The sequence below is a fragment of the Anopheles funestus genome, chromosome 2RL (assembly GCF_943734845.2).
Source record: "Anopheles funestus chromosome 2RL, idAnoFuneDA-416_04, whole genome shotgun sequence".
Lineage (NCBI taxonomy): Eukaryota > Metazoa > Arthropoda > Insecta > Diptera > Culicidae > Anopheles > Anopheles funestus.
In genome coordinates, this window is record NC_064598.1 from 47,093,655 (window position 1) to 47,109,701 (window position 16,047).

At 40.0% G+C, this 16,047-nt stretch overlaps 1 protein-coding gene across 6 annotated transcripts in view; it reads right to left on the bottom strand.

Moving 5' to 3' along the window:
• Nucleotides 1-16,047, bottom strand: part of LOC125765409 (hemicentin-1) — a 211,656-nt gene that overhangs the window by 111,953 nt on the left and 83,656 nt on the right. For all 6 annotated transcript variants that reach the window (XM_049430479.1, XM_049430483.1, XM_049430481.1 and 3 more), the window contains 3 exons: nucleotides 6,841-7,044; nucleotides 6,590-6,741; nucleotides 1,129-1,273 (listed from right to left, as the gene is read on the bottom strand). In XM_049430479.1, coding sequence (XP_049286436.1) covers nucleotides 1,129-1,273; nucleotides 6,590-6,741; nucleotides 6,841-7,044 — 501 coding nt within the window. The remainder of the gene's footprint in view (nucleotides 1-1,128; nucleotides 1,274-6,589; nucleotides 6,742-6,840; nucleotides 7,045-16,047) is intronic.

Below are 16,047 nucleotides of genomic sequence, written 5' to 3' on the forward strand. Positions count from 1 at the left end.
CTCCGAAGGTTGTGTCACCTTCATTCTTCCTCTTGTATTTTCCATCTATTTCTCTCTCTCTCTCTTTCTCTTTTTCTCTCTCCTCTGAGGCACTGTGGCACACAATTCCCTCCGTCTAGTGTACCCTATTAAACACAAAAACCAACCGGACAACCATAGTTGGGAAAGCGGGCGACTTTGGGGGGATCCTTTTGATCCCGGTGACCAATGTAAATAAGTGAAGTGAGCGAATGTTTGCCTAGCACGAAAAGAACAATACTGTGGACGAAAATTTCTACCAAAATCGTATCGTCAACCGTATGCGCCATGACCTTTCGGTCGTATACACGATAGTCCTGTGTGTGCGGGCAAGTTCTCGGAAGGATTCTTTGCGTCTTTCGCAAAAGATGTTTAACGTACTTTTTTTTTTACTCTCTTTCTGCTGTTGTGTTTACTTTACAAAGGGAAGAAAAGACGATGAGCAAAAGAAGTTTCTATACAAATATGGAACCTTCCGGGCTGTAAAGGACATTTGCGTATTCCGTAAATGGCGCTTCCCAACGGTACGGGACAGAACGACACGGGGCAGGTGACAATTGTCCAGAATAAATTGTCCGTTTAGCGAGTTTGCGTCCGGTTTTGCTTCTCAATCGTCCTTTCATTTCGTTTTGACCAGAACGGGATATTTTTTTTTGCCTTACCGCCAACGGTTTTTTGCCCCGTTAAAGCTTTTTTTTTCGTTCCATTCGGAAGATTCGGGGAAGAGATTTTCCTTTAATCTCATTTCACCGTATGGCCCATCAGAATCGTGGGTCTCTTTCTTTGCTTTGCACAACCGAAATAAAACGCAAATGAAAAATCCAACAAGCGCAAAGGTCACAGACGATAGCGGTGCCGCGCGCTTGCTGATAAAACATTAAATTAAACGATTCATTTGCATTTGCAAAAGGCTCCGGTCTTGGGGTTCAGTGGGCATAGGATCCGGCCTATGGGCAGAAATGTCGGCACGGTGACAAAACCGTGACGATTTGCTGTCCGTTCGGTTGTGATAAGGATACGAACATCCTTCGTACGGTACGATTAAATGGTGCCGGGCGGTGGACACGGTATTGTATGGTTTAAAAAGATGCAGAGTGCAAAGTTACTTACAGAAGACGTTTAATTTCGTCGAAGTCTCCTTGGTCCCCCGTTTCACCAGCTCGTTCGTTGCGCGGCAGATCAACGTTTTGCCGTGGTCTTCGCGGGTTGGCGTAAAGCTGAGCGATGCCAGCGTACTGTTGCCATCCTCGGACGTCTGGATGTATCGGAAAAGAAACAAAATGCGAAGACAAAAAACATGAATGGAAGGAAGTGGAACCGAATAGCCATTTTGATGAAGCCAAACCAAAACAACAAAAAGGGGGAACACAAAATATACCTGCAAGTAGGGAAGATTAGTGAATGAAAATGTAAATGAGGATGTTTGGCGTGTGGACGGAAACGGGTGTAACGGTAAGAAAGGGCGCATCCCTAAATTGATGAAGCGACGGCATGTTACAAAGCGACTCATTATTCGTGCCCAGCAGTAAGCGCAGTAAAATGAATTCCGTGTTTCTTTTTTTCCCCCCCGCTCCGTCTAAAGAAACACATAAAATTCTGCCCAGTTATGATGAAGCAATACAGGTGAGTAATTATCCCTTCCGGGGACTATAAACACGACGGTACCCTGCACATGAATCCTGGAGCTGAAAGGATAAGATGGATACATTTTCAGATCCGCAGAAAGTTGTAGAAAAACCGAGCCTAAGGGATGTTTTTTTTGTATGTATTTCAAAAATGTATCGTTCTTAAATGAAGACGGAAGATAAATTGAGACTGTTAAAAAGGAAACGGAAAGTAGAAACTAAAACAAAATTGGCTGATTTTTTGCTTTTGCTTTTGGTGTTACGTAAAATGGGTAAAACGTGTTTCGGTGGATAAAACCCTTTCAATGTACCGTCGAGAAAATGAGATTTCGTTTAGGACTTTATTTTGTTTAATTTCTATAGAAGTTACCCTATAATATCCACACAAAAAAAAAAAAACACTTTTATACTTAATATTCTAAGAACTTTCCTCACATCTTGCGTCAACAGTTTTTACAGCATTGGTTGGTATCGAATTTTAATATTTAATTTTCTTATAGAGATTGAGGTTATTTTATGTGTTACGCTTTTTACAACTTTTATTCACACAAAACTCCTGACGAATTGTGTAACAGTTGTATGGAAGAGAGCGTAAGTTCCTGTGAAATGAGATAATTATATTTTGTCGTGTATTTCATCACATATGCGTTAAAACAATATCCGATTTTATTTATTTCAAAAATTTAAAATTTTGAGATTTCTATTGCCTGTTGTATTGTGTTTTTTTAAATAAGAAATTATACTGTGTGAGTGGTATAATGATAAAAAGTTATTGTGTTGGCTCTACAACAGTTTTTTTGCTGTCAAGAGAACATTCCTGTGAGAAAAATCTGGTTTAATTACCTTTTAAGCTTTTTTAAGTTACTAGGAAATTAAAAAAAAGATTAGGGTAAAACAGAAGCTGTATATTTACTCATTCGCTTAATCTTACGAACTGACCTGGATGATCTATTTTACGCTTAATTTTATTTAACTTAACATTTTACTGGTTCTAAACTTAAAGGGTAGATTAAGGGGAATTATTTGACTATACATAAAATGACTAAGCCTTAAAAAAATAACAGTTCGAATGGCCAAATTAGCAGATTGCAGCGTGACTGTGATATCTAGGAAATAATATTATCCTTAAGCAAATCTGTTTTTGAACCACACATTGAAAAATACATGTGAAACTAATTTATGTACGTTTATCATAAATTTACCAGTATAGTTTTAGCTGTATCGCCTAACAACGACAACTTCATTATTTAACCCAATTTCAAATGTTATTCATCAATTTATCAAAAAAAACCTACGGCATAAGGAACAACGGCCCCAAAACGACCGCAACTAACATTGTTTCGTGATGGGGATGATTTTGGAACATCGTAGTGATGTAGTGATTTTTTGCTGTTGTTACTAAATCCTATGACATGGATCCGTCCTTTGATACAGCGACTGATAGAATGACACAACCCGGCAGACAAATACAACGGCAAAAGGAGAGCAAACAAAAAAATCGCCCAAAACAAAACGTGGTCCATTTTCGCTATGAAAAGATGATGCAAATTTCGTCACAATCTACATGACAGTGACTTTGTAGAGGGATAATTTTAATAATCCTTTCATTTTTCCTTGTAATGAATATCGCCTACATTATGCTGCGGTGTCCGGCGCATTGTTGCGTCGTGTTTCTTTCCTTTCAAGAGTGTATTCTTATTTTTTTGCTACCCTTTCTACCGCTCAATGGTCAGCTTTACTGTCCATCCTTTCACCATCAGTATGGGAGTGGACAGTCGGGTTGGGTGAAAAAAAAAAATGGACGCCATAAATTAAATTCTCCTAAAAGGATTCTGGCGAAGCACTGAGGAATGATAGCAATGCTGACCAAATCCCACCCATTGTTGGGATGCTTTTGCGAAAATACCGGGAAACAAAGATGAAGATTTTTCATTACTTATCCGTAGAAGGGAGATGTATGTTTTTTGTGTGTGCTATTTCTGCTCTTGTTGTAGATTCACCGTAATGTGGCACGGAAGCTTTGCTTTCCTCTTGCTCTATGTGAAAGGGCTCGTCAACGTTCTTGGGAGCTGAACGGACTGACACAGGCTTATGAATGATGTAACAAGTGATTTATTCATGGTAAAAGAATGTTTTTCCCTTTTGCTAAACGTGTAACAAAACAAAAAAAAGTTCTTTTTTCGTCATGGTGTAACGAAAATATTTAAGCTTCATTTTGGGGTTTTTATTTTAAATTCGATTTAAAAATGAGATACTTTTGTTTGCTGGTACCCATAATGGTAGCGATAAACTACTGTGGTGGGTAAATTAAACGAGCGCACACCGTTAAATGGCTCAATCAACCGATTATGGTTTTACTTTTAGTAAAAGCGGGACACTTAAAAAGTGTTAGCTCATCCCTTTTGCGCAAACATATGCCACCACCAGCAGCTGGGGCATGTTGGGCCATAATCGTTAAAGAAATAGCCCTGGCGTAGTTGCAATTTTTCGAAGGTGGAGCACCAAAAAGTGAATATCGCCCAATCGCACCGTTAGCTTCTCGTAATCATCAATTGGGTACAAATCGCTTCCCTAATGGATCGGCGAACCAAAAAACCGGAAGAACCCGAACGAGCCGATACGACGTGCATCGTATCCTATTTGGAAAAGGTGCCTATCTCTAATGCCCGGCAGGGACGAAGACGAAATCCCTATTTACCATCGTTTTTTTTCACCCTTGTTGAAGCGCACTGCACTTACACTACACCCCCATGCAGAGAAGTGTCTAAATGCCGTAGCCCAATTCACTCACGACTCCATTAATAGCGTTGGTTTTTACTCGCTGCTTTCAAAATCACCCGAAATCGGGCGCATTCCTTTCCATTACGGACGGAAGGATAAGGGTAACGATCATGTGTTGTGTAACAACAAAAAAAAAAGCAGCAAATAAATGGTAAAAAGAACCCACACACTCGCGTACAGGGAAGTGTGAAATCGTTGAGCTGGAAGGTAAAATTAGCACACCAGCTGGCATGAGAGTGCGAATAACAATAACAGTATCATTACATCGCACCCAGCTGGGAAGGGATTTAGGTTAAAAAGTTAAATTTGACGAAGGTGTACAGCTTGCACGAATCGTGATAAGCTGTGATGGGAGGTAAAACCGGTTGTGCTATTTAGCATCAACGGTGAAGGGTTTACAGTCCTTTTTCCGACTTCAGTTCGAAAAGGAAGGGATATGAGAAGAACTTTTGAGGTGAAAGTTGATATATTAAAACAGACAATTTGTACATTGAAATGTTTGGTAAATAGTGATAAAGACTATTAATATTAAAATCAATGTTTGCAGGTGAGAAAAACAAATAAATGGTAAAGAAGTTAAACATGTTAGGCAAAGTTTCCTTTTTTTGTTTCAGGTTTTGTTGTCGTTTTATGATTTCTTTAATTTGTGTATAATCCGATAAATAGAGGATTGCGAATTGATTTTCATGCAAAACAGAATCCTGTTTCAATGACTGACTATTTAACCAAGTAAGCGACTATTTAACCAAACGCAACATATGACAGCTCAACGAACTCAAATGACACGGAAAAAGCACTTGAAAAAATACTATTGCAGCACTTGTTTGGCACGACGTCGACGGCTGATCTTTGCCCACCTGAATGGCGTCGTCTGCTGCGATTAGTGATGGATCATGCGATTCATTTTATGGCTCTACCCTGAGTCGGATGCAACAGAATCAGAATCGACTCCGAACCGTGAGTGCAGCGGGTTCGTGGTTCCGGATCGTTCCGACCCGTAAATATAAGTAAATTCAGTAGCTCCGACTCGAACTCGCTGCACCCACGAATCGGAATCGCTTATGGTAGCTTGCAGCTACCGGAATAGTAGAGCCTACTAAATCTACTTGTATTTACCTTGTATCTACTTGTATCCGAACCGGTTCGGGTGAACCTGCTCAGGGCTAGCTGCGATCCTATTATGCTTGATCAGTGTGATCAGAACTATCGATTTATCTGTATCTGATTTTTGATAAGCTTACTGATTCACTGACGAGCACCCTGAAACTACCGTTTTTTCATGTCTCCTACCGAAAAACACAGATTTTTCTTAACGAAGCCATAAATGCATGCCCTAATTTATTTTTCATGGCAATATCTATTGTGTGCAAACTACACGTTGTTGTATGCGGTATACCTGAAGTATATGACGGGCTCAAACTAAATACGTTAGAAACTCCAAGGAAACCATCCTCCCACGGTCACACGATTTAGCTTAAGAGAGCATGAGCTGGAAAGAATTGGAATCTTACCGATAACTACCGATAACCGTTTTGCTTTCCTACCGATAACGAAGAAAATAATCTGGTCAGTCTGTGCTTGATGCTCTTGTCATGTCATCTGAGGTCGTTGAAGTTAATTCTGTAGTACACCACTATATATGACTTACATCGGGGCGGCCCGGTGGTGCATGTGATAAACGACATCGGTACCACACGACAAGATCGTGTATCAAATCCCATCCGGACCGTTCTCCCGTAGTAAGGACTTACTCTCCGGTTGCGTGGTAAAAATAAATCAAGGAAGCCAGGAATGGCCGGTATGTCCTTAGAGGTCGTTAAGCCGAAAAGAGAGACATGACTTACTTAACTCAAGAAAACAGGATTGCTAAATACAAGTTTAAAACTGAAGGAATAATCTATTGAAAGGATTGAAATGCGAATTGGTTGAATGATTTTATAGAATGCTGCAATACAGATGTTTCAACGCAACAGTCTTTGAACATAAAATCCTTATATTGTAAATGCTCAGGTATGCAACGAAATCAAAAGCTTAAATTAAAGGTTAACATTTTCGTCAATTTCAATTGAACGAAATTGTCTGTTGTTGTATAAATATACGGCGAAATACATTTGAAACCCAAATTAGGTTTGCATTAGCATAGCATTAGCAAGCATTATGCCTACCGTTTGATTTGTTGCCGTTAGCTGGACGCCACCCATCCACCAGGTAATTTTAGCAGGTGGCCGGGAACCCATCGATTGGCACTGCACAATATAGCGCCGATCGGCCGATAGCGGACTACTGCCATTTACGATCTCCACCGTTAAAGGTCGTACTGGAAGTAAGAGAATGATAATACAAAGATCACAATTTCGCCACAATTTTGGGGTTTATTTTTGAGAATTTTTTCTCAAGTATATCGATTTCTACTTACGTCGCAACTCTATCGTAACGTTGGCGGTCACGTTCCTCCGGTAGAAGTTACTCGCCTGACAGCTGTATACGTTATGCTGGTGAGCACGGGAGAGATTTCTGACGACGAGCCGGCTGCTAAGCGTCGACTCGTGTGCATAATCAATCATTGCGCTCGGCAGCGTCTTACCGTTGCTGGACCAGGTAATCTTCGGTGTTGGATTACCTGTAGAAAGAAGGAAGAAGAAACGAACATTAAGAAATAAGTTGTATGTCTTGGGGATTAAAACCGGACAGCCTACCGGCCAGAAGTTGGGATGTTTAAAGCATTTAATCTAAAAAGCATAGTCCAAAACCGTTGGGAGTTGTGACTTTTCTTTCTAACCCAGCACACTTTTCTTAGGATCGATATAAACTGGAAGAAGAAACCGATTTCAATCGTCTCGGACGGAGTAGCTTAAATATTTACCAAAACGTTATCATTAAATCAAACACTACCGTACAGCCGGCAGTGAAATAGCCTCAGTTCGAACGAACGATGGACGAAGCGCTAATGACACCATAATTTGTTCCGTTTCGTTGGTTACCGTCGGAAAACAGAGAAATGTCGGTTCCGTGCCAAAGATCTCCACCTCTGTTTTCAAACATTTTTTTTTTGCGAGGAGTTCCACTTTGGGGGATGTTCTGAAGGTGGGTGTGAGCGATAAATGGTTGGTCGTAAAATCGGAACCAATTAGATTATCGTGCTTGACGCAACAGCATCAGGCAGATAATTCATATTAACAGTTTTATTCGCTGAAATTTAGATTTATTGAGATTTGGCTTTCCGCACAGTGGTTCGGGTTTCCCTATAAAAGTGCGAAGGATTATTTGCTGTGGGTTTATTATGGCGTTAGATCGCCGAAGGATTGATTTGTACAATGCAGTATATATTAAAATACCTAAAATTAAATTTTAAAATTAAAATACTTATTTTATTAATACTTAAAAAAAATATAATTATAATCCGTGCAATAGAGGAGGCAGAGCAGTTCGTCGACTATGAAATACATATACCAATAAAGTGTATAAATCTTCTTGTAACTAATTTTAAGCTCTCAAAACTTTTTTACTACCAAAAAATGAATACAATTATATGTATTAAAATCATATCAATAAAGATCTCTAACACAACTCAACGTAAAATTTAAACAATCACCCTTAACACCCTCGCAACTTTCCATCGAATTGAAGTGGAAATTGATACCGGGAACCACCGTTTTTCTCTTTCTCCACAACTGAATCTACTGTTGATGGCAGCTTAACAGGAACAATATTTTTTTCTGACAAGAATATTCATTCCTCATCCCTGTTCCCTCTAGTTGCCAAACGGAAGATGTGTGAATATACCAGCCATCGAGCGTCCGTGCATTGCGCCTGAATGATAGGCAATCCGCACGTATGATAGAACGTGTGCTCGGGATCGTGAAATCGGTATTGAATGTATGTTTGCCATCTTGCAACAAAAAAAAAAAAACAAGCCAACGAGCGATATTCAAGAGTCGAGACTTATTTATTCGACCATGTTTATTGAAATGTATATTTTCTACGAAAAGTCATGCCATACAAAACGGCGGAACAGGTGTCACGAATTTGGTAGCGCTCGAGGGAGCAAAATATCTTCTACGACCCATTGCGAATAGAAGACATATTCTCGGTGTATGGTCGGGCTTTGCTCGCTTGATGAACTTTGGCTGATGAGAATTGGGAATTGACATACATGTGCTCGGGTTGATCGTTGGGTCGAGGTTAGCGCTAGACACGTGAGTGCGTCACTGTCTAGTATAGTGTTTCTCGACGACGAATCGCTAAGCTGCATGACAAGCTCACATATCCCGGAGGGAGTTCAATGTTCTGCACTTTTGAGACGGATCGTTTGATAAATGGGATAATTTTCAGCTGATCCTAGACATGGTTTACGGTTTGTTGGGTAGAGTTTGAGCATTCTTTAAATGTTCATATTCTTTTTTTTAATTCAAACAAGGAAAAAATGCTTGAATTCCATTTCTTAAAACGATACTGGGGTTGAATGACGCAAAAGCAAAGGAGAAAGTGAGAGATATTGAAAAAAAGTATTTCTTATATTAAAATGATAACTTTATGATTTCTTTTAATTTCTCCAAATCCTAAAATAATATGTTCCACTTCGGATTAAGTGTACGACTTGTTTGTAGCCACTAAGTAGAGCATTAAATCAATCGCCAATCGGTTCACAAACGATAAGACTCTCGGCAGCAAGGAAATTGACTGAGAATAAATCAGCCAGAGAAAGTGTTTTATTTGCTTCGACACACACACCCTATGTGAAACGTCCAGAAATCAACCTTTTTCCCCCCGTCCCGCAATGGATCGTCCACCAGTAATTGAATGAAGAAATATTGTAAACAAAATTGATTGCGTGTTAAAGTTCACAGTTTTATGTATCGGACCCACATTTATTGGGCTTCAGGTGATGGTAAACCAGTGCTTCCGGTGCGCTTCGCCAAGCGGCTCAGCCAAGGTGTCAGCGAGAATTGGCAAAATAAGAAAAAAAGACGGTAAGAAAGTCCACAATGGAAACAAAAGGGCACACGGTGGAAAAACAACATGAAAGAAAAGCGCCAAGTGAGAAGTAATGTAAAGCTGACCTCACCTTCACCATCAGGGTAATAGACGCAAAGCCTCGGCAACGGTGTGGCTTCGGCCGGGTTTTTGGACGGTTTCTATTTCATCCGTTTTACTGCTCCCCGAGGAGTAGAAGAAGTTGGTAGGTTAGGAAGGAAGGTTTTCTAGGGCCCGAAAATGACCGCAGTGGTCAGCAAAGAATGGTAATATTATAAAAGAAGAAAAGAAAAAAAGGGAAAAAAAAGAAGTCCAATTTTTATTGATCACCCAAGGGTAGTAGTGCAAAGGAAAGACTATTGAATTTCTTCGCTATCTCTTTCCTTCTCACTATGTCTCCCTCACTCTCTGTATTTCGATTTTCTTTTTCTTTGAATCATCGGAGGGTTTCACCTTTTAGAAAAGTCGAGTTTATTTTCCCGTATCCACTCGCAACATATAACAACGTATCGAATATTCGGACTGACCTTTCACACGGCACGTTCTTTGGTCCGGTTTGAGTGTTATTTTTTTTTCTTTCTTTCGAAGAAAAGAAAGCAAAAGGCTATCGCCTGCTTCCCAAACAGTGTTTCGTTAAAGCATTTTATGGCAATGGCATTCTTGCCTTTCGGTTCACGCTCAATCATCATGCTGCGGTTCTAGGCGATCCCACCGGCCAAACGAAACCACAACCGGGAACCAAATCGACCGTAAGAAAGTCGAACGTACGTACCTAGGCGCACATATTCGGCCACCATAAACAGGCAGACGTGTATGGGTGTGTTGTGACCTACCCCTTTCCCGTTGGTCAGCACCCGTTTGCTTACTCCGCTTATGTCGCTTATGAAAAATCATGGAAAATCGATCGAAATTGCTTCCAGTGGCCTTCACTACCACGGATCATTCCTGTGTTTTGGGGTCTGTGCGAGACTGCGGAATTTGATTCAGTTCAATCGATTTCGATTGCGCTAGGCTGCGATTTTTTATGCAAATATTCCCGAAAATATGCCGGTGCCTTTCATACGACCGTTCGCCATCAAATCGCCAGCTCTATGGATGTATGGTAAGAAGCACCATAAATTGTAGGTCCTGGAAATGTTTATGCCGCTATTAGAAAATAATATCCTATGCGACTTTTATGCGCCTGTTTGCCTAAGAAGGATAAATATGGTCAATAGAACTGTTTGCGGAATGTAGAAAAACTTGTGTCAATGTAGAAATAAATGAAAATTAATCTCTTCATTTTCCACTACACTCTAGCAGCGTGTTATTAAAAATATTCGCTCAATTCTAAATCGAGATTCCCACGAGACATTTCCTTTCGTGCGGAGCGTGCGGAGATGTGGAGTTTCCATTAGACATCCGTTCAGGCACTTAACTTCCGCAAACAGTTCCAATCTTCAATTAAGATCTTCTTATTGGCGTGAAATCTGAAGCCCCGTACCGCAACTGAACCGTACAGCTTGGGGGGCCGAGACCATTTAAAAAGGGCGACCGGAAATACTTTCAAAGTTCACCGGGTTTTCCTTCGCCGGAGAACTATAGGAAAAAAAGTTCCCCACCCATTACAATAAGGGGATGCTTTCTTAGAGACCGAACACGGTACAATCTTCCACACCCGTGTGGAAAAGGATAGCAAGAATGGGAAATCTTTTCCACATCGTATCCTCTAATGATTTCCATTCCATGCAGGTCTTCAGCGTTCCCGATGTCCATTCCGAACGGGCCGCACAGTTCACAGCCACACTGTCCCACCGGGAATCAAATGGGTAAACGAACGTTTCACATCGGAGCGAAAATGAATGAGGCGAAATTAATTAAATCGTAAAATGACTGCCAGTGTCGGCTGACTTGTCCTTCGAGCATGATGGTGTTCGCCTTTTGTGTAAGGTTTCCCGTACGGGCCCTTCGAATAATCGTTCCACTCACTATCTCCACTCACTCATTTAACGCATTTTTCCTGGTTTGCTGTTTCGTCTCCTTTTTGGCGTCTGGGAGATTGCTTCACTTTTCTTATTCTATTTAAGTCGCTCGTATAACCGATCTCACCATCCTCAACCTCATCATGCATCATTTAATCTTAATTATCGTGGTGACATTACACCGTTGCGTACGCAATCGTCTCATTCACCTTATTTTTTGGCTCAGCATCATTTTTGTATCATTCAATCTTGCTTAGCCTTACGGATGGTGTTTTGGTGACAGTGTGACATCCACACAGTTCATGCTAGCGGTGACCATTATGGGCTGCGCTGCGTTTTCATGATGGAGTGTAACGATTTGGAAAGAGTATGTGTGTGTGTTATTTCCTGTGATGTTATAGTAGAACGGTTACAGTAAATAAAGAACAAGAGAATTGGCATAGACATTGTGTGTGTTCTCTTTAGTTGCCAACACACTAATGACCTGCATAAGAAAAGAAAGATACAGAAAGTGCACTATGGGTAAAAAATAGTCAAAAACACAAATGTTCAACAATAGGAATATTTCATATTTAACGCACAAGCACAATACTATAAACATATCTTTTTGTTTGATTAACAAAAAATAGATAAACATATTAATTTGTTAAAAAATCTACACAACACAACTCAGCACATAACAAATACGAAAATATTTGTAGACCAAAAGTATAATGTACCAGAGTGAATTGACATAAAATAGCTTCTGTACTACGACGTCAATACAGAAAAATACACAAGGCAGTGAATTACGATCAATTCAACGAATTTGTAGTTGAATAGTAATTGAAAGAAATGAAACGTTCCATGTATGACAGACTTTCTTAGACCGGTATAGCAAGTAGTTCTTGTTGATGATGGTGAGGATTATAGCTCCACAACAACCCTCATCGTAAACGATCATTATGACAGTTGGACAATGGTAGGGTCCGTCCAAAAATTGTACACTTCAACATCGACTGTATTAATTATTGACAGGGTTGATTGCAGCCGTATTGTTATCTGTTTGGATCGTGCAATGGAGACGCCTGGTGGCTCATTGTATCAAAATTACTTACACTTTTTTTCCTCACATATACATGCTTAACCAACCAATACATGCGATCAATGTGGGTAAAGATCGAGCATGAGGAAATGTTTCTGAATATGGAAGGTTGAATCCATTGTTAAGCACATTGAGAAATTTATTCTTTTTTAGACAATGAAATTAATATTGAAATAACAAAAACGAACGCATAAATCAAAGAAAATTTGACAGTATTTCATATTTTAATTACATTATGACGGGTTATTGATGTATTGTCCAATTTGTGAGCTTATTAACATAAAAAATTGTTACAAGTATAAACTACTAAAAGAAAAAGTAATGAAATTATATTTATTTGTGTAAATAGCATCAATTTCTTAAACTACTAGAAATAATTGCTAATTATTTCATTCATATACATATTTTGTGGTTTTTATTTCAAATACAAAAAAAAGGTAGTCTTAAGTCGGTTCTTTATTAAAATTTTCCCATTTACTCTCTTACTGGCATAAGAAAAAAAAATACATTGAATTAACCAATTGAATGAGCTACATACTTTAAATAGTTTGGCAAAATTTTCTTCAATTAGCAAATATGTGATAAGCAGAATGAATATACTTTAAATAGAATACCATGCTCTGACCAGCTGAAAGGCATTGGGATTAAAGTTTCATCCAAGTTCACACTAGTAACCGCTTCGCTACTACCTTCAGCGAAGGTCCTCGTATTACATTACCCAAACCTTCTGATTTCCTGCACCCAAAGTTCTTCGTTTTGTTGCTGTGCTATAAAAATTCATATTTTAAAACAAAACAAAAAAAAAGCCAGCAAGGTACGATAACATTCAGCCTGGGATGGGCCGGGCCATAGTCACAAGTTTGGCCAGTGTTTATTGTGGCATCCAGTAGAAAGCTGACCTGTTTTAACCGTACATACCTTTCATTATTTGCCTCATGGCGGTAGGATATTTTGTGCCCAGCGCTTAAAAGGACTTACCGTGTAACATTATACAGGGCTCTGCCCAGGGGTTGCGCACAGGTAGCGCGTTTAGTACGGAGAACAACAACCAAGCAACGAAACAACTCGATACCGAGCTCGATACACTGAATACTGGAGGCAGTGGGTTAGTGAACTGTTTTGTGACAAAAAAAAGTATTCCTCAAGCACCATGAAACAGGAAGAACCTTTTTACTGTAGCGAAAAGGACTTTTCATTCTTTCGCTCGTTTCGCTTTGTTTTCGGTATTTTGCTTTGCTGCCTCTCGCATCGTGGAAGGTGTTGGGAAATTTGATCGCATTTTAAGTTGCAGCAATGAAACAGAATGTACGAAGTGAAGTATTTGATTTCTGAAACTTGCCTATTTGTCCGTCCTTTGATAGTTTTTTTTCTCCCCTGATTCGGCTCACTTTGCTTTCTCTCCCAGCAAAGGCTCTTAAGCAACATTTTACTTCGTTATCCGATCGATTGCCATTGCCCGTGGTCCCCGTGTGTCTTATTCTCACCACGCTTGCGAACCAAATAATTCGTTCAATTTTCCTTCACTCAAGGAAATGTTTGCTACCCGAAAAGGGTAAATCAAAAATCGATTTCCTACTGCCAATCTTTCGCCCGTAATGGGTTTATCCGCAGTGTGACTTGCTGTCGATGTGGCTGAGTATGTGCCTACCTTGTGCGATGGCGCAAACACCTTACCCCGCAAAAGGAACCACCACTCTCCGCCACCATCCCTTTTTGATTTCGTCGATAGACAATTCAATTTTTGGCTTCAGCCACGTCCTTTTCGTTCCGTGCTAAAAGTCTAATCAAGGCGTAGGGCGAACGAACGGGGCTGCCCCGACAGGGTGTGCTTGAATGAATCGATTCATTTAACCCGGCGAAGCATCAGCACTTCGCACTAAAGCAGATGCCATTAAATGCTGCTAACCGTGCTGCAGCAACGCTTAAACCGGGTGATTGAACTGCTGAAGAAGCACGCTGCGTGAACAAATGGAGCAACGTCGCTTACCCGTACTAATCGCTTAATTAATCAGCCATTAAAGATGTAAGCCGTCATTAGATACTAATTGAATTCGTTTCCATGAGTTTGTGCGCAAGCCTCTCTCTTTTTTTTGTTACTAGTCAGCAAGGTACGGCAGCATTCGTTCCATTCACCAGTTCGGCGTTTGTGTTTTGTGCTTTGTTTTATGTGACGTTTTTATGTTGCACGTCGTTTCAATTTCGGCCATAGTATGCGCCACGGTTTACTTCATCATGCGAAATGGCGTAATTTTTGGCGCGTAACGCACACTGCGGTATTGTAAAGGTGTGTCTAATGCGTTGATGCACGGTTAAAGGTAGGGTATACGAATTCTGCTGCTGATGCTGCAGCTAAATTTGCATTGTGTGAGTGTGATAAAGTTAATGTTGTAATGAAGACTTGTTGAATTTCATTGAGGTTTGCTTTGGATTTTTTTAATAAGTTTTACGTTAAATTTATTTTACATGAGGATAAGCATAATTGCACTGCGATGTGAAATTTTCAAACTGAGTGGATAAATTCTGTCCTTTATGTGAGTAAATTCAAATTTCTACAAAAAGTTTGTATAATGCTTGTGAAATGTAACTCATTGAAAACATTGATTTAAAAAAGGTTAATAAACTCATTACACTCACACGAAATTAACTCAGCTTAATGAGTTATTATTCCAATTTCTAGTTAAAACATTAATCTCCATCATCAAAATTGTTTTTACTTGCTGCTTAAGAATTGTGGTACAATTTAGTTATTTTATATCACAAATTAAAATGCAAAGTTTCATAGTGTTAACCCTCTGTAACATAAAGCACAACAGGAAACAAAATCGTCCATCCTTTTCCTTTGAATTGGTGCTGTTTTGCAGCTAATGCGGTTTAAGGTTTATGTGCAGTGCAGATACGTCGAAAGAATGTAAAGATAAATAAGAATGATACAAACTAACATCTCATTACGCCGCACAATGGAAGAGATGGAAATTTATAAAGTACGTTAACGTTCACAGCTTTCACCATCATGCCTGAACCACAGGGCCAACCAGTAAAGTAGGTCCCGGGTGGGTAAATTAATCGGGATAGCAAACAAACGAAGATGTAATTATGTGTTCTCCATCCCTCTCCAAAATTCACCGATTCACCGATTGAACGCGAAGTGTCGCAGAAGTGCCAAAGTGTCTTGAAAGCAACCTTAAGCGACTGGCCTGGCTGCTTGCCTCCCCTAATGCTAATGACCAACACCATAACAGTTTTCTGGGGTTGTTCCTTCCAACCTCATCTGCGAGTACGACAAGCCTACCAATTGAAGGAAACTCGATGGAAAGCAGTTCACTGCAATGCGTTTTTTTTTTTCAACAGCTCTACCATGACTCTCGATTCAATTTCGACTTGGCGGTGGCCACTGGCAAACGGGCACGGTATCAAGGTCGCGTGGAAAATGGGACAGCAAACATGGAAATTCTGGCGCACTGGCGCATGCCGGCACAGTGGTGAATCGATGCCCAAGCCAACCAGGATGGGTAGAAAGCCGAGTGGAAAAATTAATTAACTGTCTTTTGACGCTCAAGCGGTGGGTAAACACTCGAACACATCGCGCTCGGTTTGGATCGATCGT